This window comes from Staurois parvus, unplaced genomic scaffold (genome assembly GCF_062004578.1).
Source record: "Staurois parvus isolate SC_StPar_1 unplaced genomic scaffold, SC_StPar_1.0 ptg000160l, whole genome shotgun sequence".
In the NCBI taxonomy this organism is placed as follows: domain Eukaryota; kingdom Metazoa; phylum Chordata; class Amphibia; order Anura; family Ranidae; genus Staurois; species Staurois parvus.
In genome coordinates this window covers 2,066,340-2,088,903 of record NW_028317956.1, presented here as the reverse complement: position 1 = coordinate 2,088,903, position 22,564 = coordinate 2,066,340, and the positions used below count along the sequence as shown (strand labels likewise).

General features: G+C 41.7%; 1 protein-coding gene across 17 annotated transcripts in view; it reads right to left on the bottom strand.

Annotated features, from left to right (window-relative positions):
• Window positions 1-22,235, bottom strand: part of LOC149463075 (cyclin-dependent kinase 11B) — a 74,062-nt gene extending 51,827 nt beyond the window's left edge. For 4 of the 17 annotated variants that reach the window (XM_089675963.1, XM_089675966.1, XM_089675968.1 and 1 more), the window contains exons 1-8: window positions 21,866-21,985; window positions 16,426-16,548; window positions 14,051-14,166; window positions 13,351-13,484; window positions 9,385-9,523; window positions 6,863-6,976; window positions 5,188-5,324; window positions 3,084-3,203 (exon numbers count right to left, since the gene is read on the bottom strand). In XM_089675963.1, coding sequence (XP_089532089.1) covers window positions 3,084-3,203; window positions 5,188-5,324; window positions 6,863-6,976; window positions 9,385-9,523; window positions 13,351-13,484; window positions 14,051-14,166; window positions 16,426-16,548; window positions 21,866-21,868 — 886 coding nt within the window. In that variant the 5' untranslated portion in view covers window positions 21,869-21,985. Of the gene's footprint in view, window positions 1-3,083; window positions 3,204-5,187; window positions 5,325-6,862; window positions 6,977-9,384; window positions 9,524-13,350; window positions 13,485-14,050; window positions 14,167-16,189; window positions 16,396-16,425; window positions 16,549-21,865; window positions 21,986-22,116 lie in introns of those variants that run through there. The other 13 variants (XM_089675971.1, XM_089675976.1, XM_089675977.1 and 10 more) reach the window with 11 other exon arrangements.
• Window positions 22,236-22,564: the final 329 nt, after the last annotated feature.

Genomic DNA, 22,564 nt, shown 5'->3' with positions numbered 1-22,564 from the left:
GAAATTAGCGGTAGGTGGAAATGAAAACAAATGTATAATTAAAGAGTCAATCACTTTCATTTAGAAGCCACTGGGAACTTTATGAAGCCTTTGAGCATGAACTCTCAATGCTGGGGTTGATTTCCTATAACTGGAGAGTGCAAAATCTGCTGCAGCTCTGCATAGAAACCAATCAACTTCCAGGTTTTTTTTATTTTTTTTTGTCAAAGCTTAACTGAACAAGCTGAACTTAGAAGCTGATTGGCTACCATGCATAGCTGCACCAGATTTTGCACTCTCTAGTTTTAGTAAATCAACCCCTACAAGTCGAAAAATGCAATCATCATAGTTTGCTGGGCTGACTAGTCACTTGACTACAACAATTTGTGTAGACCAGGACTACTGTTTTTATCAGAAAAGTGACAAGTTAGTCAACTTTGTGGGTTAAGAAATAGCTGAGTGTTACCCACACCCATTTTATTAAGATTACCAGACAACATCACACATTTATTTCTGCCCAAGTATGGACATGTTGGGATTTACTAAAGCTGGAGTGTCCAAAATCAGACTCCCTTCTGCATAGAAACCAATCAGCTTCTAACCTCAGCTTGTTCAATGAAGCTTTGGCAATGAAACCTGGAAGCTGATTGGTTTCTATGCAGAAGGGAGTCTGATTTTGGACTCTCCAGCTTTAGTAAATAAACCCCGTTGTGTCTGGCAGAGGAAGGGATCAAGAGCAACTCCAGCTAAACTGCTAAATACACCGTTAAGGAATGATTTCATCTGCAAAAATTATTTGTAAAGTATTAAACATTCTCTTGTGATCTCACACCCCTGTTGGCTGCATTGCATAACGAGGGTGAAAACTCTTTCCAGACCCTGCAAACTATGCCACTACCCTGCCATGAGCACAATGACATCCACCAGAAACACTTTCCTTTTAACTTTTAATTGCTTTGCCATTTTTCCCATAACATGACAGAGGAGACACTATTAGTGCAAGGTTCATTTCAATTTTTCACTGATATGCTTGCCATAGACAGGTTGCTAAGCATGGCTGAAAATTATCGCATGAGGCTTGAATACACACAGTGCCTTGCAGAAATATTCTGATCAAATTCTAACCTGAAATGTTGTTCTCTGTGTTTTTTCCAAAGTATTCATGCTCAGAAGTAATGTGTAATTGTTTTTTTTTTTAACAGGTATAAAAATGCATCATTTTATATTGGAAAAAAATGTGAAGTAAGCCATTTGTTCAAGTATTTAATCACCACTTACAAGGTTTCTTAACTTCATTACATTGTGCGCAAAAGCCAATATAGGAGTACCCCCTGTGGGCACACATGTGCTCCTTGAAACCACGGTGTTTATAATTTGTACTACCTACACCAATGCTTTTTGGAGAGAAATATGGAGACTGCTACTACTGAATTCTTTATGCAACGTTTTCCAAGCAGCATCTTGCATGCTCAATATAGCTTTTACTCTGTTAATTCAGACAAGAGTGACTGCCAGGGGCATTTAAAAACTAGGATACTGTTTTGCTGGCTTTTTTAATGTAAACATTTGAATTATATTTACTTGTTAATGTTCTACTGAGATATTTTCTCACGCTCATATGCACACACAGTAAGTAACACTTCCAGGCACTTATTACCTCTCACAGAGATCACAGTTTTCCCCCTGCGTTTGAGGCTGATTTACTAAAGAAGTTGAAAATCTTCACATAAATTATAGTAGTGTTCATTCTGCATATCCAATCATGTGCAGAAATCTCCTTTTGACACAATGAGATAACTGAAGCGAATCTACACTTTATTGAGTAAGGAATTTCTACCCCCTTATCAAATCAACCCAAATGCCATCATCTGCTTTCCTTCACTAGAAACATGAAGCCATCTTTTTTCAGGCATCATCCTTGGATAAAATCTACTTCGTGCACGGAGATGTTGGCTTTGGAATGACACAATCATGTCAAACCTGGTGCCTGTGCAGTTATGTTCACAAATGTCTGGCACAGATCAGCCACTGCTACCTCATTTTACTTGACTTGCTACAAAGTTACAATGTTGTAGTCTGACCACTGGAGGAGACTACTTACATCACTTGACTGGAGCTCAATGACTTCTTTTTAATGATATGTAGTGATGTTTTGAAAAAGTATATAGTTAGCTTAATGCTGTGGCATGCAGATTTCTAAACGGTTAACTTACACAATTAACCAAGGGAGGACAGGGCCTTGTTAGGCAACTATTTTTTAACTGTATAGGCTCAAGATATTCCACAACTAAGGGCCTACTCAAATCAGTGTTTTTCAGCAATGTGTGCTTTTATGGACCGTTACTGAAAGAAGTGCATTAAGCACAGTATATTTACGGTGCCATAATAGCACAATACAACCCACTGTGGTGCCCTACAATGCAAGTGATGTACTACATTAAAAAAAATTGCTTCAATCTTGTACTTATGATTATAGGTCGATGGGTCATATATTTTTCGTCTATGAAAACATCTGTAACGCTGCATGTATGCCATTACGCTACTACTATACAATAGATCTTTTCCATATTTGCTGCATAATTCTACTGAGCCACTGCAACTGTATTGCTGTAATAATAGGTTGTTTGTTTTGACGCATTTTTACTATTTCTAAAACTTCAATCAAAAAAAGTATCGGATTAAAAGAAAAAAAACAAAAAACAAATAAACATTGCTTCAAGTGCACTTTTGGTGTGCTGCAGAGGTTTGGCAGCCTATTCAAAATAGTGTTAATAGGCCTTTATGCAAATGACATCTAAGTTTTTTTTAATAAAGATTTTTTTTTTCTCTATTAGAAAACAATATCATATGAAAATCTTTCAACGCTTTGAATATTCAAAATAAAAGATACCACGGAGAGTAAAATTTCAGTTTACAAATGCATTACTCAGAAAACAAGTAATACAAGTTATATAATAATGGATCAATATTACTGTGAATACTTTGGCAAGGCTCTGCGTGTTTATTTATTTGACTGGAGGAGTTCTATATAAAAGGTACAATACATTGCAGGAGCTGTTTAAGGTTATTGCTGTAAAAAATAGGTTTAGAAAGCCAGAACTTACTTTGAGTGCTAAACTCTACAGTTATTCTTGAATCTGTATAGTGTACATCGTACTGCATTTTCTCAGCCTCTTGCAAGAGCCCTGGCTTCCTGCGCTGAGGAAGCGCAGATCCTTCCGGCCCTGGAAGGTATGTTGTACAGGTTGGTATAACTAAACTGGCAGATGTAAGACTAGGAAGTTACATGCTTTAAAGAATGTAGAAGAGGCGTTTACCTTGCAACAAACACAACTGTATACAAGCCACAAAAAGTCTCTCCTTTGGGTGATGAGGAACTACCAAGATAAGGAAGTCCCAACATACCTTAATGGTTTTCATAAAGTAATCAGTAGACATTCATTGAAGACTACAGTTTAAATATTTAGATGCTATCTCCTTCCAATTACACCACCTAATATACTAGTTACCAGGTTAAATTCTGTAATAAGTGAGCATCAAAGCTGTACTTGTCTTTGCCCAGATACAATCTGTCAGTCGGTATAAAAGGCACTGGCAGAGCATTGTACCACCAATTTTCATTTTCCATACGATTCCAGTTAGCTCATATAGTGGGTGTAGATTTGACCTAATTTTGTTCCTATTTTCATAAACCACATAGTAGAGCAATTTTTATTTGTTGGAACATAGAAAGAGTGGTGACATAATCCCATCCATCACATGAAAGTACTTGGTCCTGAGCAAGAAGGATCAGCAGGTGAATGCAAGAGAGGAGTATAATGTGGTTGAAGGGTGGATGTACATAAACCCTGTTACTGTGCCCTAAACAGGCAAGGGGACAGTGTCTTCCCTAAGTAAGCAAGGGTTAGGTTTTATAACTAGTACTTCTGAGAGATTTTTCTCCAAAATACACAGACAGAATGCTTATGCAGAAGAGCTACACTGCTCCACATATTGAAAATATAGTTTGCCATTTCAGAAATGACAATAGGAGTGCTATGAACCTACATGTTCTTCCTACAAAGCCCTCATATTTTTCAAATATGTAACTGTGGGTACATCACAAAATACATAGAGGCAAGTGATTGAATAAGTGCTCCAAGCTGTCATCTGTCAGAAGGGATGGCCATAATTTGGAATGCTTTTAACTGCCTATAATAACACAGCAGGGGGGGAAAAAAAAAAGTGATAAAAAATTATGGTAGTGGTTCAGGCGTTCTCACTTTAAAAATTATAAATCATCTATTAGTGGCAGCCCAGGACGTTGTCAAAATAATACGATTTTTGACATACCATAACAACATGTTCTTGGTGTTTATTAAGTGATACAGCGTCAGAAGAATACTGAGCCGTATGGGTTATACTGCTGTAGTTGTAGCGCTAACACATTAAATGCCAGATACCATATGAATCACAGCCCTGGACCTCAAAAGAGCTCTGCAGCCAACTCGTTTGCCACATACAATGCCTGCAGCATGCTATTAGCAGATCCCAGTACCCACAGGTCACATTACAGGTCAGCCCTGCACCTTTCTCACAGTGGAGTCCAGGTAGGGCCTCCATGGCTATTCCAAGGATCATATAATCTGGAAATCTGCACAGTGAGATCTTCTAGCTCTGAAGCACCTGGAGAATTTTGTTAAAAGAAAAAATGACCTTGATAAAATTCAAAAGAAATGTGCTTGCTTTTCTCCGTGGATAGAACACATTCATTCTCCTTGGAGACTAGCAGGAAGCTAAAGAATGATAGATGTGGGACACTTTTTGTTAGTCGGTGTCCATTTTTCCTGTAGACAACAATATAACAAATACATCTCAGAGCTTTTCTGAACCTGTGTTCCTTAGGCAACTGTATTCTGATCTGAGGGTAGATTGATGATATATTTGCTGCTGGATGTCGAAAGATAGATATGTGTGAGATTATGAAACTATTAGGAACCTGCATAAACAAGTGTGAAACCTACATACAAAATTCATAGACTTGGGAACAGAAGCATTTCCATATGCCCTTACATCAGTTTGACATTGATTCCCAACAGCCTGCATTATGAAAAGGAAATTAGACCATAAATTTGAGAAGCAAGGCCTTTGGAACATTAGGGAATAACATAGAAAATCATTCTTTAAAAACTCAGTCTTTCCCAATATACAAACTTAACAGACAAGTACCTTCTCTCCTTGCCTCCCGCTCTTTACGTCTCTCCTCTGCTCTCCTCTCTCTCTCTTTTGCCTCTCTCTGTTCTTTCTGTTGTTCTCTTATTTTCCTTTCACGTTCTCTATTCCGTTCCAGTTGTTCCAATCGATCCCTAAAAAAAAAAAAAAAAAAAATTAAAAAAAACTTCTAAAAAATGTGACTCGGAGTTAGACAAGAAGGTAAACATTATACTGCACTGAACAGTACCAGAAAATACTAAACACAGAAAATGCAAGCCATATATAGATCGCACAGTGGCACGGACAATAAGCTGAAATAGGATACTTTTTAAGGTAAATGTTTTACAGTAATTGAAATCATTAAGTCATCTTTCCGATAATACCTTATCTGCGAGCTCTTTAATAAAGGAGTTCCCAGATTAATGGAGATATATATATATATATATATACATATACATATATATACACACACAACACCACAGACACACTCACCTATGTGGCTGCAGCACTGATCCAATGCTGAAGCTGTTCCCTGCCAGTGCTAAGGAAAACTGAGCGATCACTGCCCACTGGAGCAGCTGTCTCAGGCTATCAGTGGCGTGCCAAGAGGCTGTGCCAGCTGCCGGTCAGGCATCTGGATGGATCCCAAAAGTAAAGTTGGGATCCTTGCAGAGCCTGGACCAGTTCTGTGACATCAGCCAACAGCAGCCTTTAGCCCGCTGTCAGCTGAATCTCAGTCACAGGAGTGCAGAAAAAAAGTGCACTTCTGTGACCAAGAAGATAAGTATAGCCAAAAAAGCTTTAGCCATACTTCTCCTTTAGAGAGAAGTTCTTCTTCAGGTTACTGATTGATTGATTGATTTTTGGTTATGAGACTTAAAAGAAAAGTTCACCTTATGAACCCGAGAAGTTCACAAAAAGCACTTTTTTGCATTTAAAAAATGGCCGCAGTAGCCAACGGTACTTGTAGGCATTCATTCACAGAACTCAGCTCTGCCCAAACGGCTTTGCTGATTTTAAATTGTGACAGCAGGTGTGGGGAGAGGATCCCCACCTGTTGTCACAAGAAGGGGCTGAACAGGGCATGAGGTGGTGGATGCTCAACATGTTACACCATAAATATGGGCATAACATATAACATGTTGAGAATTATCCATTAAAAGGAAATTTGTACTGAGGAACCTATGCAGATGCCATTAAAGTCTTCTCTTTTGGAAAATGCTAGGGAAAAGCTAGAATGCTGATTTATTATCCACAGTACTACAAGTCACAACCTCAAAACTAGTAGCAGATCAGAAGCACCAACTAAAAAATGCAGCATGCTTCTTCTGGGTAGGACTCAAAATACTGATATCAAAGAAATTCAGGTAACTAACATTTTCAGAAGGAGATCAAGAATTGCTGTGTACACATTTCCCTCAGTAAATATTTTTCTTAAGAAAGAGAAACATGTTCACTAACCTGTGACTTTCTGTAGCAAAATGTACAATGTTCTGTTTACCCCTTTATATGTTGCCGATTTAAAAATACAAAACCCTTTGATCTGACATTGACTCGTTAGGAAGAGAAAAATATGTTGTTGCAGATATGTTTATTTCAGAACCTTTAAAGTGTAACTGCACTTTTAGAGCAGAGCAATTTCACTTACTAGGGGTGCACCCTACTTCCCGCCTCCACATCATATACTCACCTGTCCCCGTTCCGCTGGGACCTTGGCTGTGTAGCCTCCTCATCGCTGCACAACCTATTCTCACAATCTTCTCCACTGAGTCCCGCACAAACACGCCGCAATCTCCGTTTAATCCTATGGAGAGTTTGGAGTACAAATTGCACTGAATTGTTGCTGCCTACATCATATACTGGTAAAGCAAGAATGTTGTTAAGCCACAAAAAATGCAAGTACAATTATGATCCCACTTTGAATAGTTAAAGGACAACTGCACCTTTATTTTAAAAAACTAATTTGTAATGAGCATAGCACACTTAATAAAGCTGTATTATAAATGCTATATTTTTTTACCACACAAACTATGATTTTGCCACAGTCCGTCCAAATTTAAAGTGATTCTAAAAGGTTTTATTTATTTTTTTATTAAAATAACAAACCTCATACTTACCTGCTCTGTGCAATTGTTTTGCACAAAGCAGACTCGATCCTCCTCTTCTCGGGTCCTTGCCGATGTTCCCGGCTCCTCCCTTCCACTGAGTGCCCCCACAGTAAGCCACTTGCTTTTGGGGCTTTTGCGCATGCTCGCTTCAAAGCCCTGCTCTGTGTCCATAAGACCCCCACTCCCTGCTTAATGGCTCTAATTGACAGCAGTGAGAGCCAATGGCTCCTACTGCTGTATCTGAGCCAATGAAGAATGAGAGAATCGAGAGAGCCTTAGCTCTCCTGCACATTGCTGGATTGAGATAAGGCTCAGGTATGTGTGTATGTATGTATGTATGTAAGTAATGCAGTAAAAGTAAAAAAAACCTTCTGCCTTTACAAATACTAACTTCCCCCCCCCCCCCCCTAAATTCAACCAAAAAATGGTGGCTACTTACATCGTTACTAACTGGCCATTTGGCTCCTGTGGAAGAACAAGTAAACAGGAACTACTATCGTGTCGAGTCACAGTATTCAACGACCTTGAGGAAATTCAGTCAGCTAACAAGTGGATGGGAACATATACAGAGAGAGGTGTGTCACTCTTTCACTCAGTGCTGCTGAGATACATAGAATGGGGAGTGTGAATTCTGCTAAATCTTCTCAGCATATCCACCAATCAACTAACAGGTAGGCAGAAATAAAAGAGGAGTGGGTGGGAGCAAGTGTCTTCAGGTACATTGAATTCTGGGCCTTGGAGTGCACAGAATAGTACTTCTTGTGTACTTGTTCCCCTGAATTGTCATTTTCTAATAATATAAGCATCCACCGAATTGGTTGATTCTAGCAAAAAAGTTGGGTTAGACAGGCCATAGCAAAATCTTAGTTTAGGTAAAAAAAAAATAAATAAAGATGGTATAGCATTTATACCACTAGAGTCCCCTTGAGACGATATCACTCCTCTTCTGGCTCCTGACAGAATACACCAATGGACAGTGATGTGAACATTCAAGAAATGACCCCACCAGAACAAAACAGAAGAAAGAGTGAATGATTAAGATCCAAAAGTTCCATGACCATGGGTTTAAAGTAAAAAGAGTATTTTTTCCATTCCAATGATACAGCTGGGCTGTAAAATGGTTCTAAAGCCTATAAATGTTTACCTTAATGCATTCCCTGCAATAAAAGAAAAAAATGTTTAGGTAACAGTACCACCCCATCACCCCTCATTACACATCTCGAGTCCTCATTCGATCCAGCACTGTGCCCATCTGTAGCAGCACTCTCCCATCACTTCTTGGTCTCACAGGCTTTGCTGAGGCAGTGGGAGCCGTTGGCTCCAGCTGCTGTCAGTCAAATCCTGTGACAAAAGGCATGGGGCCAAGCAGCACTGTGTGTGTCTATAGACGCAAGGAGTTTATCTTAGGGTAGAGCCCGCATCTGAATGGACTTTCTATGGGGGAGCACAGAGAACAGTAGGAGACAGGAGCATGTGTGGACTATATTTATGTTAAGCGACCTTTATTGAGTCCTGGGTACGTGTTTGTGAAATATACCTCATTTAAACTATTAGAGACAAATTTTAGCACCATCGGCTTCAAATATTCCAGGATTCATCAGGGATTTATATCTTGACATCCTACAATAAACACATACCAGATTTAAATTGAACTTGGCTTTGATGCTTGCCAATGCTACTGCTATACATTCAATTATTCCTCTACAGAAAGAAACACACAAGTATATCAGTGCCATGGAAGGGAAGCTGGTATCTATCCACAGCAGGCTCTAAAGTTATAAGAAGCTTGAGACTTCACACAAAAATTGCAGCAGGAGTTCAAAGTGCCATAAGATCCTTAACCAATTATGCCATATTCACATTTTAAAGCTGTATATTTTGGAGATGTGGATACGAAAAGATAATTTTACTCTGCAATTTATTTATTTATTTTAGGTTCAAAGCAAGGTGAAGTTATTCACAATTTTAATTAAGGCATTTTTACATTTTGCAAGGGTTTCGTAATGTTTTCCCTACAACTCAATGCGTTTTTTTTTGTCATTTTGCCCTGACATACACTTTAATATCATCTGTTTTGTCCCCATAGCAGCCCAGTCTCCCTCACCTTTCTCTTCTGGAATGCTCTCTAGCCAGCTCTCTTCTCTTCTGTCTCTCCCGCTCACGGCGTACTTTATCTTGTTCCTCTCTGTGTCTTTTCCTCCTCTCATGCTCTCTGTCCTTTTCCTTCACCCGACCATATTTACCTGTCCAATGACCAAAGACTTACGTTACATGTGTCAATCTCTTGATTACAGCGCAAGTACAGATTCATCTAAAAAACATATCTCCTGCAAAAAAACAGGCTTAGGCCAATGTACACTACATTATTTTTTTTCATGCTGTAAAGCTTGCTGTTAAAGCAGAGCTCCAGTCTCCTGTGAAAAAATTAAAAGTCAACAGCTTCAAAAACTGTAGCTGCTGACTTTTAAAAAAAACAGCCACTCATTTGCCCCTCAATCCAGCGGTGTGCTCACCGGCCATCCTCTGTCCCCGGCGCCAGCATCTTTAACTGAGGGCACCCGGCTGTGATAGCTTTTGGCTTCACAGCTGGGTGCCCACTGCGCATTGTGAATGGATGGTCCCACTGTCTTATTTATGGGACCTGTGACATTGAGGGGTGGAGAACTTCCACTTCCGATCACCTAACAAGCATGCTTTTCTGCATGTACAGACTGATTTTATGGTTGTGGGTTTAATAACACTTTAAACTTCCCCTTTCTGGTAGCTTTAACTTATTTGGCAATCACACAGTTTACCACAAATATATACTATTATGTTTTGTGTTTTAGGGAGCCCCTGTGTCCCCATTCTTTCTCGTCTTGTCGGCAGGACACAAAGGGAGAGAAAACATCCTCTCTGGGGACCTAGCCAGGAATAAAATCCAGCAAATTGGGAGGTAAATAACCCCATGAAAAGTCAGTCCAAATCAAATAAAAATAAATAAATAAAATCAACAAAATACATGAAACTTCTCACAAGGGGAAAAACACAGAGGAAAACATTCTGTCTCTAAAACATTTATTAGAACAGATAGCAATATAAAAACGAACTTCAGGTGTCCTCAATTGATAAAATATACCAACAACAAACAAAAATACTGCAGTATAAAGTAACTATAAAAAAACCCAAAATTAAATTAACTTAAAATAGAATATCATATGCCACATCTCCTGGGAAAAACTGATGAGCATACATAAATCAAATAGAAAAATCAAATATTCCTCAAAACTTTGAAGAACAAAGCACACTCAATCTTTATAGTGAAATCTCCACTGAATGGCGGGAAAAAGAAATTACATTTTTTCAAAATAACATAATATAAGACCAGCACACATCGTTAATTATCCAAGTACAACACCATTAACCACTTGCTCGCCAAAGGATTTACACCCCTTCCTAAACCAGGCCATTTTTAGCGATATGGTGCTGTATTACTTTAACTGACAGTTGCACAGTCATGCAATACTACACTTAAATTAAATTTACGTCCTTTTTTTCCTCACAAATAGAGCTTTCTTTCATCACCTGTGCAGTCTTAATTTTTTGAACTATAAACAAAAAAATGCCAATTTTGAAGAAAAAAAATAAAATAAATAAAAACCCTGTATTTTTGACTTTTTGCTATAAAACATATCCAATAAAAAAATTTAAAAAAATCAAATTTCATCATAAATTTAAGCCAAAATGTACTCTGCTACATGTCTTTGCTAAAAAGAAATCCCAATACATATAAATTAATTGGCTTACACGAAAGTTATAGCATCTACAAATGGCGGTATATACATTGGAATTTTTTTTTTATACTAGTAATGGCCGCAATCAGCAACTGCGGGACTACAGTGGGTATTCTCACGGATTCAGAACTAACTGCCACTGACATCCAAATGACACTAATACAGTGATCAGTGCTAATAAAAAGCACTGATACTGTACTAATGACACTGGGCACGAAGGGGTTAACATCTGGGGCGATCAAAGGGTTAACCTTGTACTGTTTTACATATTGTGCTGTGTGTGTGTATTTCTCTGCTGTGCATGTTCTTGCTGGCAGGAAAGAGATCTGTGTTGTTACACACAGGCCTCTCCCCTGTCAGTGTTACTCTGTGATACCCGGTGTCGGCAGGGAATCTACGGCCGGGACCCAGTGATTGACATCTGTAGCCTCCAATGGCGACGTGGGTAGGGTGGCAACCCCCCCCCAATCCGGAAATGCAAATCACGTGTATATATAGACGTGATTTTGCGCAGCCCTGCATCCCTGTAGCAGTAGTTATACTATAGGGTGGTGGGGAAGCGGTTAATTTACAACAAAGGACGTTAATCCACATAAGATATTTTCAAATAAAAGTTAAAAAAATAATCAGAATATAAGTAAGTTTCAAGGTGGGGCCTCTGTGATCTGACTTTTTTTTATCAGCACATGCCACAGATCCTCAATTGAATTGAGATCTGGAGAATTTGGAGGCCAAGCACCTCAAACTCATTGTTGTGTCTATCAAAACATTATTCATTCGTTTTTTTCAGTGTGGCAGGTCACATTCTGTTCAGGGAATAGCTTTTCCAGGAAGGGGCAATTGGTCAGCAACAATGTTTAGGTAGGTGGTACATTTCAAAGTTACTTCCACATGAATAGCAACATGCAAAGTTTCCCAGCAAAACATTGCCCAAAGCATCACACTGTATACAGCCCGGCTTGCCTTCTGCCCACAGTGCATCCTGGTGCTCTCTCTTCTCCAGGTAAGCGAAGCACACGCACCCAGCCTTTCCCATATTGTAAAAGAAAACATAATTCATCAGACCAGGCCTCCTTCTTCCACAGTTCTCTGGCCTAGTTATGATGCTCACATGCCCAACGTAGGCACTTCTGGCTGTAGATATGGGTCAGCATTGGCACCCTGACATTTCAGTGGTTACCAGCCCCATACACAACAAACTATGATGTTAATTTTTTTCTCCTTTCAGCACATCAACTTCAAGGCCAACATGTTTACTTGCTGCCTAATATAAGCCACCCACTTTCAGATGTCACTTTAACAGGATCAGCGGTCATGTTATGGCTGATCAGTGTACATCAGCATGGTGAAACGCTCATTAAAGGAATGAAACCGCCCTTAATAATAAAAAGCAATCAAGCCTTCTGCAACATGGGGGAATAAATGACTTGTTGAAATTGCAACAAGTAGTTGGATCCCAGTAGCATACAGTTGCAAACATAGCAGTCAGACAGACATAGCAGTTATCAGTGTAGCAGTATCCAAAATGTCCAAACATGCAATTTATCATCAGAAAAAAGACTCCTATGTAGGGAAGTTGGATATCACCAGATATGTATGCCGGAGCACATCAGCTCAAAATACTTCATCCCATTGGGAGGATCAGATCCCTAAATCCCATGAAAGTTGCTCTACATAACCGCTTAGTGGTAGAAAAGTACCCCAGGAGATTGAGCTAAAGACAATAGTGCCAGTAGACAGTGATACATTCTTCTTGTCCACTTTCACAAGCAGACAGTTTTTTCTTTCTATTCAGCACTATACTGATTGAATGTGATTTGCTCTTCTAAGTTTTGAGAACTATTTGAGTTTCTAGTAGATTTACACAACCAACAACCAGGAAATGTGGCATATGGTATTCTAATTTAAGCAATGTTATCTGTGGGTTGGAGTTTTTATGACTGTCTGTGTCCCCATTAGGTAGGATCAATCTCTGTTTGTCCGGATGACCACTATATCTGGTACAGAGTGATGATAGATGAAAAATTTTAGAGCCGTTACAGGAAAACGAGGTGAGGGGAAATACTGTGGCATCCTTTTTTACTTTGAAGAAATTTCCTCTCACTTCCTGTGGCATCATCAAAACAGGAAGTGGAGAGACATCTCCCCAGTGAGACAGAGACAGCAGAAAATTGACTGGTAGGGTTTTAATCCTTTTGCCATCAAAAACTGAAGCAAAACATTTGGCTGTACATACGCAAACTTATTAAACCCCTCCACATTCCAGAAAACCAGTAAGTTATTAAAACTACAACAACCTCCAGCTCCTTCAGCAGAGTGGCTGCGGTGTCGGCGTTTCTCTTTTCTCTTCTCATCTTTTCTGTGGTGGGATTTTTCTTTCCGGGAAACTTGTTGTGGTGGTTTAATAGCGAGTGAATCATCTTCCTCACCTCTGGAAGAATTTAATATATTTAAATAAAAATCCTCTCTTGATGATTCAACAGCCTAAAACCAAGAGATTACAAGCCAAACAACTGGGTCAGGACACAAAGAGTTTAAAAGGCTCCACTCTACCATCCCTTCCTAGTGTAGTATAGAAACGGACTTACCTGGAGCTGATGACATCATTGACATTTCCTCTTCTACCGCCAACAGCAATAGGTGGTGGGCATTCATCCAGGACTAAGCTGCTGTGAGGCCAGCCTACTTCATGGTGTGCCCCTTTGGGGGGCATGTAATTGACAAGCTGGGCTCACAGGAAATAGGCAGAATTACATGACTGTTATTCTGCCCTAAAGAGGAGGGGCAGTGCTGGACCAAGAAGGAAGTCAAAGACAGCATTGGAGAAGGTAGGTAAAATGCCAGTATGATCTTTACTAGGTGATCAATGCAGAAAAATATGTGCATCGGGCCCAAATCTTAGCCAAAGGGACAAACAGCTTTTTGTAATTGGTACTAATTTGTGTTTGGCATGAGGTTCTTCTTCACTCAACACAGAGAATGGCATAGAAAACATACCTGTCTTCCATTGAGTCCTCTCGTCTGTAAGGTGAATTTCGAATAGTGATCTCCATCCTGTGATCTCTCAGCTCTCCTTCTTCCAAGGAATCTCTCTTGGAATCTCGATCATCAGCCTACCGATGGAAATTCAGATAGGAATTTTAAGAAAAACTATGTTTTTAAATAGAGCTGTGTTCACAAACTCCAGAATGACCAGAACTTTGCTATAAATGAAAAACAGCCCCTCACCTGTCCCACGATCAAGCGGTATGCTCATCCCAGCTGGGTTCACCTGCCGTCTTATGTCCCTGGCATCTTATGTGTGAGCACCTGGCTGTGACAACTTGCAGTTTCACAGCCGGGTGCCCACTGTGCATGTGTGAACAGCGCTGCGCATTGTGAATGGTCCCGTAGCTTTCTGGGACCTGTCACATATCCTAGAAGACTGGGGGGGGGCTGAATTTCACTTCTGATTGCCTAAATGGTTGGGGTGGAAGTGGGATTCCTGTCAAAACTGGGCGCCCGCTCCCCAAAGATGCCAATTCTTAAAGGGGAGCAGGTGACGAGTGCTTAAAGCGGCAGTTCCCCTTTTGGGTGATCCCCTTTAAGACTCAAACTTATAAATGTATTGGGGTTGATTTGCTAAAACTGGAGAGTGCAAAATCTGGTGTAGCTGTGTATGGTAGCCAATCAGTTTTTAACTTCAGCTTGTTCAGTTAATCTTTGACAATAAAACCTGGAAGCCGATTGGTTTCCGTGCAGAGCTGCACCAGATTTTGCACTTTCCAGTTTTAGTAAATCAACCCCATAGTCCTTTTCACCCCTTACTGTTATTTTTTTTTTTTCTTTTTTAAGGATCTGGAACTGCATCCTTATATTTCACATGCCCTGACATCACAAAAAAAAGTGCTATATGTATTCTTCCTACTCTTCCAATTACAGCATAATGATCTCAGAAGTACCTTTTTATGAGACCAAGAACACTTGTTCCATTGAGAAAACAGACATAATTTGGAAGGTGTGTTTATGGGGGGGGGGGGGGGGGGGAAGGACGCTACATTTTTTCTATAAAGTGCAATTAAGAGCAGAAAACTACTTTTAGGCGGAGAATAAAATGTATCTAAAATGCGCCTGTGCATTTTTCAAAGTTTGTATCGCGGCCTAGGAAAGAGGAGGCAGACATGGTGCCTGCACTCTTGGTTTGCAAAATGTCGCAATTCTTTAAAACTCCAATATACTGATTTAAAGGATGCGGGGAGGTCCGAGCAAACAATCATCAGCCTGCCAATATAAGAAGTTGGGCAGTTCTCACCATCCGTCCAGAACTGCGCTGGGTTGGGTTGGGGGGGGGGGGGTGTTGTATCATGAGGTAGGCTAAGACACAGTTGGAAAAGGAAAGGGGGAGGGCGATGTGAAGGTGGTTAAAGCAGTGCTGTGCGAGGGGAAAATGGAAGGGTGATGTGAAGGGGGGGGGGGGGGGGGGTGATGTGAAGGGGGCACTGAGGACAATGCTGTGAAGAGGGAATGTGATGTAAAAGGGGTCTGAAAGACAAGATTGAAGGAAGAAAATTATGTAAATTGGAGCTATGGACAATGCTGTAAAGGTGGGGGTTTGTGATGTGAAGAGGGGAGCTAAGAACAATGCTGTGAATGGGTTATTGGGTTGTAAAGGGGGCCAAGGATATTGCTGTGAATGGGTAATGTGCTGTAAAGGGGGGCTAAGGGATAAATAGTGAAAGAGGGGGATAACGATGTGAAGGGGGACTGTGATGTAAAGGGAAAAAGGGGGGAGGGGTTGAAGAATGCTGATGTAAAGGGAAGCTGTAATGTGAAGGCGGGGATGCGATATGCTGGGGGACTGAGGGCAATGATGTAAGAAGGGGACTGCAAAGTGAATGAACTCAGCCATCACAGATACATCTGATTTGGACCACTGCTGGCAGAAAAACTTTTTGAATTCTAATTCAACACCCCTAGATGGTGCTGCAACCCACAGGCTTAGTAAAAATATGTGCCCTGCTGTAATGCAACACTGCCAGCAAGTTGCTCTTTGCCTGTAAACTGCAGCCCTCCACAGAGCAAAGCATGGCAGGGAACAAATTTTTATGACTGAGGGCTGCTGTACCATCTGTAAGAACAGTAAGACTGCTCACTTACCATCATGCCGTATGAGGAAATTTTGGGAGGAGTTTTGGTGTAGGTTTTTCCTGGAGTTTAAGTTAGTACTGGAAACAATTCAGCAGAGCAGGGATGTAGTGAAAAGGGTTTCTATTTAAATTGAGTCTTGTAGCACATGAACTACACGACTTGTGGAGCCTGCCCAGCCCTGATTGAACATCTGTTGTCAGACATCATTCAGATCTGTTTTATGAAGCACAGGGCAAAAGGCTTACATTTCTATGTTTAGAATCTGCTTTCTCTTCTTGTTCTTTCCGCCTCTTTTTTTCTTGCAATATCTCATCCAGTGTTTTTACCTTCCAATTTTCTTTTTCATCCCCCATTTGGAGTAGATCAGTCTGCAAAACAAAAATGTATTGAACTTTTAGTCTATACATTTAAAAAGGACAACTTCACTAAAACTAAATTTACTCTTAATAGGAAACCTGTCATGGGAGAAAAATAAAAGTTACCATAACTGATCTCTTCTGATAATGCTAGTTGCCTGACTGTCATGCAGACCCACTTTGTTCTAAACTTCAAAGCATTATCCCAGAATAAGCTAGCAAATGAGGACTTCAAATGTTTTTTTCAACCTTTCAGATCTGCCTACTTGTTTGAGGTGAATGACTTAAAATAAGGTCCAACAAACTGAGTCCCACATGAACTGCATGCTACCCACTCCTGTCACTGGCCAACCAGATGAATGAATGGTAGCAGGAAAGAGGCAGTGAAAGCAAGTGTCTATGTCCTGACACAAATTCATTTATCCGGAGTGGGGAAAACAGCAGCAGTGGGCAAAGCAAGACTTCTACCAAGGGCATCAGGGGTGGCTCCTCCTACATCAATATTGTGGTGATGAACACTAATTACAGTGCTCACAGAGCCTAATTCCTATAATTGATTTGGGGCCCCATTACCACTTAGTATGCCTGATCACTGAAAAAAATTGTGAAGAAAAAAGAAAAACTATTTTAATTTCTTCATTTTCCAAAAAAAATTATAAAAAAAAATGTACAACTTCAAAAAACTTTTGCCTCTTACTAAATACTTTGGACTGTTTACTTTCCAAAGAGGGTTATTTGGGGGTATTTTTATTGTCCTGGCATTTTAGGGCCTCAAGAAATGAGATAGGCCATCAGTACATCAGGTCTGATCAATTTTCAAATTATATATATATATATATATATATATATATATATATATATATATATATATATACACACATATACATACACACACATATATATATATATATATATATATATACACACACACACACAGTTTGTAGTCTCCAACTTTCACACAGAGTAAATAATATACAATAATTTTTTTACCAAGAAATTTTAGAACAGAAACTAAGAAAACATGTTTTTTTTCTTCCAAAATTTGATAGTTTCGATTATATAACAATCAAAACCCCAGTGGTGATCAAATACCACCAAAAGAAAGCTCTACTTGAGTGAAAAAATAGGTATAAATTTAATTTGCGTGCAGAGTTGCATGACCAAGCAACTGCCAGTTAAACAGCACAGTGCTGAATAGGAAAAAATATGCCCTGGTCACAAAGGGGGAAAAACCTTCCTGAGATCAAGTGATTAAAGCAAGAAATAATAATAATAGCAGCCTCCATGATTTTTCATGACAGGAGTCTTTTAATAAGGCTATTGCAACTTTTCTCTAGCAGCACATTTGCTATTTGGACACTAGATGGTGCCAGAACACATGAAAGTATATTACAGAGTGATATTTTTAGTTACAATATATTTTTGATCCAGTTGGACCAATGTATAAAATAGAAACTTCACATCATTACCATGTGTTTTCGTTAACTGCATACACATGATTAATACATTTTTAACAAAAACATGTTGCATCTAGCTTTATATCAATAAGCAAAATACCCTCTGCACAATTCTCTATTCAATATAAGTGAACAATTATAGGCGGCTGTTTGCACCTATATACACTGCTCAAAAAAATTAAAGGAACACTTTTTAATCAGTATAGCATCACGTCAACCTACAGAGGTTGCACAGGCAGTCCAACTCCTCCAGGATGGCACATCAAATGCCATTGCCAGAAGGTTTGCTGTGTCTCCCAGCACAGTCTCAAGAGCATGGAGGAGATTCCAGGAGACAAGCAGTTACTCTAGGAGAGCTGGACAGGGCCATATAAGGTCCTTAACCCATCAGCAGGACCAGTATCTGCTCCTTTGTGCAAGGAGGAACAGGATGAGCATTGCCAGAGCCCTACAAAATGACCTCCAGTAGGCCACTGGTGTGAATGTCTCTGACCAATCAGAAACTTCATGAGGGTGGCCTGAGGGCCCGACGCCCTCAAGTGGAGCTCGATTGGCATTTGCCATTGAACACCAGAATTGGCAGGTCCACCACTATCACCCTGTGCTTTTCACAGATGAGAGCAGGTTCACCCTGAGCACATATAAGAGACGTGAAAGGGTCTGGAGAAGCCATGAAGAATGTTATGCTGCCTGTAATATCATTCAGCATGACCGTTTTGGTCAGACCTCTACAGGATAGACAATGGCACCCTAACTGCCATTAGGTATTGGGATGAAATCCTTGGACCCATTGTCAGACCCTACGCTGGTGCAGTGGGTCCTGGGTTCCTCCTGGTGCACGACAATGCCCGGCCTTATGCAGTGAGAGTATGCAGGCAGTTCCTGCAGGATGAAGAAATTAATACCATTGAATGGCCTCCATGCTCGCCTGACCTAAATCCAAAAGAACACCTCTGGGATATCATGTTTCGGTCCATCTGACGCTGCAAGGTTTCACTTCAGACTGTCCAGGAGCTCAGTGATGCCCTGGTCCAGATCTGGAAGGAAATAACCCAGGACACCATCCGTCGTCTCATTAGGAGCATGCCCCGATGTTGTCAGGCATGCATACAAGCACGTGGGGGCCATACAAACTACTGAGTACCATTTTGAGTTGCTGTCACAGCGTTAGGAAAGTACTGCCGATTGTCAAAGAAGTTCTCGGCACTGATCATCAGTCCCCTGATGATCAGTGCCCAGCAGTGCTGCCCACCTGTGCCCAGCATTGCCATCCATCAGTGCTGCCCAGCAGTGTCACCTATCAGAGCTCACCAGTGCTGCCTATCCGTGCCACTTCATCAGTGCCCATAAGGGCTGCCTATCAGTGCCCATCAGTGCAGCCTCATCAACGCACATCGGTGAAGGAGAAAAATTACCTGTTTGCAAAACTTTATAATAGAAACAAAGAAAATGAGAATCCTGGTAATTGGGACCCGGTGATTACGTGAATCAATCTGATTTATAAATGTTTTGCTTCTGTTCCTGTTGAGCTGTGATTGCTGCACAATAATAATTGGTCCACAATAACCCTGTACCATGTGACCAGCTGGAGCCAATCACAGCCAGTCATTCATGACAGTTCAAAGCAAGCTTTGCATTGCAGGAGCAATGATCCTCATTGCTCCTGCAATGCAAATTGTATAAAAGAAAAAAATCCCTGATCATCCCCCCCCCAGAGTAGTATAATGTTACTATGGTAACATTGCATTACTCTGATGAAAGTATTTAAAATAGAAAATAGTAAAAAAGAAAAATGTGTAAAAAAATAAAAAAGGTTTAAAAAAAACAGATAAAACATCTCCAGTAGAGTGGGGAAGTGGTAGAATTTCTGACAATGTTATTGTTGCTGTCAGCACCTTCACGTTTGGGTGATAACTACACCTCTATTCTGGGATGTAGAGAAGTGAGAGAATCTTCACAATGCCGAAATTTGTTTGAAATTTTTTTACTGGACATGTTTAACAGCAAAAAGTCAAAAATATTGTTTTTTAATCTCAAAATTGTCAGGGTTTTTTTTACAGCGCAAAAAATAAAAAACACACAGGCGATCAAATACCACCAAAAGAAAGCTCCATTTGTTGGAAAAAATGGACATAAATTTAATTTGGGTGCACCGATGCATGACCGCGCAATTGTCAGTTAAAATAACGCAGTGCCAGAATGCAAAAAATAGTCTAGTCAGTAAGGGGGGGGGGGGAAATCCTCTGGAGGGCAAGTGGTTAAAGAAGTGGAACTTTATGTAAAATAAAATATTAAATGTACATTTTTGCATGACCAAAAAATGTGTACTTATTTTTTATCTCAGGAGCCTGCAGAGAATTGCACCCATGATTACTGGATTGTGGGTGCAATGCCAGGCTCCTTTACACTCTTCCTCCAGCTCTGTGCTGTCAGTTTCAGAACTGTAGGAAATTGCAATAGACTAAGAGCAGCTGATCAGCACATTCGCAGTCCACTGAAACTACAAGTCCATCTACCTCAGTGGCAGACGGGACTAGTAGTTTATTTACTAACAGATCCCTCTGAATAAATTACATGGCTGTGCAGACAAAGCCAATCCATTTGCATATGTGCCAGTGTCTGCGGGGAGAAGGAACACGTGCTGTCACAGGGAAGGGGGTGTAGCATATTCAGTCTAGGTTCACACCTAAGCGGTTTCCGCAGCATTTTGCAGAAGCGCACTACAGTCCATTTAACATGATTTCCTATAGGACACGTTCATATCTCTGCATTTTCATCCAATGTGTTAGGGACTTTTTTTAAATGCAAAACGTTGTGTTTTGGTTCAATAGACATCAATTTAGATGCTGTAGAAATGCAGGTAGTGTGTTTTTGATGCATTTTAATCTGCCCAGCAACAAGTTGGGAAAAATAAATGGCGCAGAGAAGCGAGTTCTCTGCATGCGTTCTGCAAAATCCATTCTTCTGCCACAAGAGCCGGCCAGACACGTCAGACGCGCCACAACAGCCGGCCGGAAACGGTGGGAGGCGTCACCGCGGCCGGCCGGACGCCAGACGAGGCGCCACCGCGGCCGGCCGGACGCCGGACGAGGCGCCACAACGGCCGGCCGGACGAGGCGCCACAACGGCCGGCCGGACGAGGCGCCACAACGGCCGGCCGGACGAGGCGCCACAACGGCCGGCCGGACGAGGCGCCACAACGGCCGGCCGGACGAGGCGCCACAACGGCCGGCCGGACGAGGCGCCACAACGGCCGGCCGGACGAGGCGCCACAACGGCCGGCCGGACGAGGCGCCACAACGGCCGGCCGGACGAGGCGCCACAACGGCCGGCCGGACGAGGCGCCACAACGGCCGGCCGGACGAGGCGCCACAACGGCCGGCCGGACGCGGAGGAGGCGCCACAACGGTCGGCCGGATGAGGCGCCACAACGGTCGGCCGGATGAGGCGCCACAACGGCCGGCCGGATGAGGCGCCACAACGGCCGGCCGGATGAGGCGCCACAACGGCCGGCCGGATGAGGCGCCACAACGGCCGGCCGGATGAGGCGCCACAACGGCCGGCCGGATGAGGCGCCACAACGGCCGGCCGGATGAGGCGCCACAACGGCCGGCCGGATGAGGCGCCACAACGGCCGGCCGGACGTGGAGGAGGCGCCACAACAGTCGGCCGGACGCGGAGGAGGCGCCACAACACCCGGCTGGATGTCGGAGGAATAGACAGAACATAGTAGAATAGTGTGAGAGAAATACACCGAACCCTCTAAAACTAGAACCAGAATTTCCCCCTCACGGGTCTATATGCGCACTAAACACAAACACCTACAGGGGCCCAATAAGAGACAGGGGCCACAGGCCACTCAGTGACTTTACCATTTATGTGAACTGGTCGCCATTTCTGGTCTGCGTCAGTCAGGAACATATCAATACAGCTTCAGCCCTACAAAGTATACAATGGCTGCCCCGGTCACCCAGCAGTACGCATGTGCCTGTGGCCGGCCATACTGAGGGCTCCAGGCTGGTCGCTCGCCCTCCTACACACCGGTCACGTGGTGTAGCAGAGCCCGCCTTGTACACGGCTGCTGTAAGGAGACCGGTAACACGTTTTATAAATCACCACTTACCCCTCTTACGGAAAAGATTTCCTCCCAGCCGGCCGAGGTCTAATCAGAACGATCCACCTCCGTACGGGGAAGCCTCCCGGCTCGCAAACCGGACGTCACTTCCGGCGCGCCGCACACCATGCTCGGAAAGTGTTAAGGTGTTTGTAAAAGTGATCTGCGCACAATAAAGTTCTAGCGTACAAGCACAAACCTGTAGCGTCCGCCATTTTAATGGAGGGAAAACAGAAGTTTGTTTTGTGCTGTGATAGCAGATGGCAGACAAGCCCCATCCTAGACATTGACTTCATAAAACACACTAAGGTCAATTCACTAAAGGATTTTGCATGTGATATGAAGGTCACGTGACTCTCCCCCACCCCAAAATGTAACATAAAATAAGAGTCAATTCGTCATAATAAAATATCGAATGTGAGGTAAATTCCACAGAATAAAATGAGAGAACGGTTCA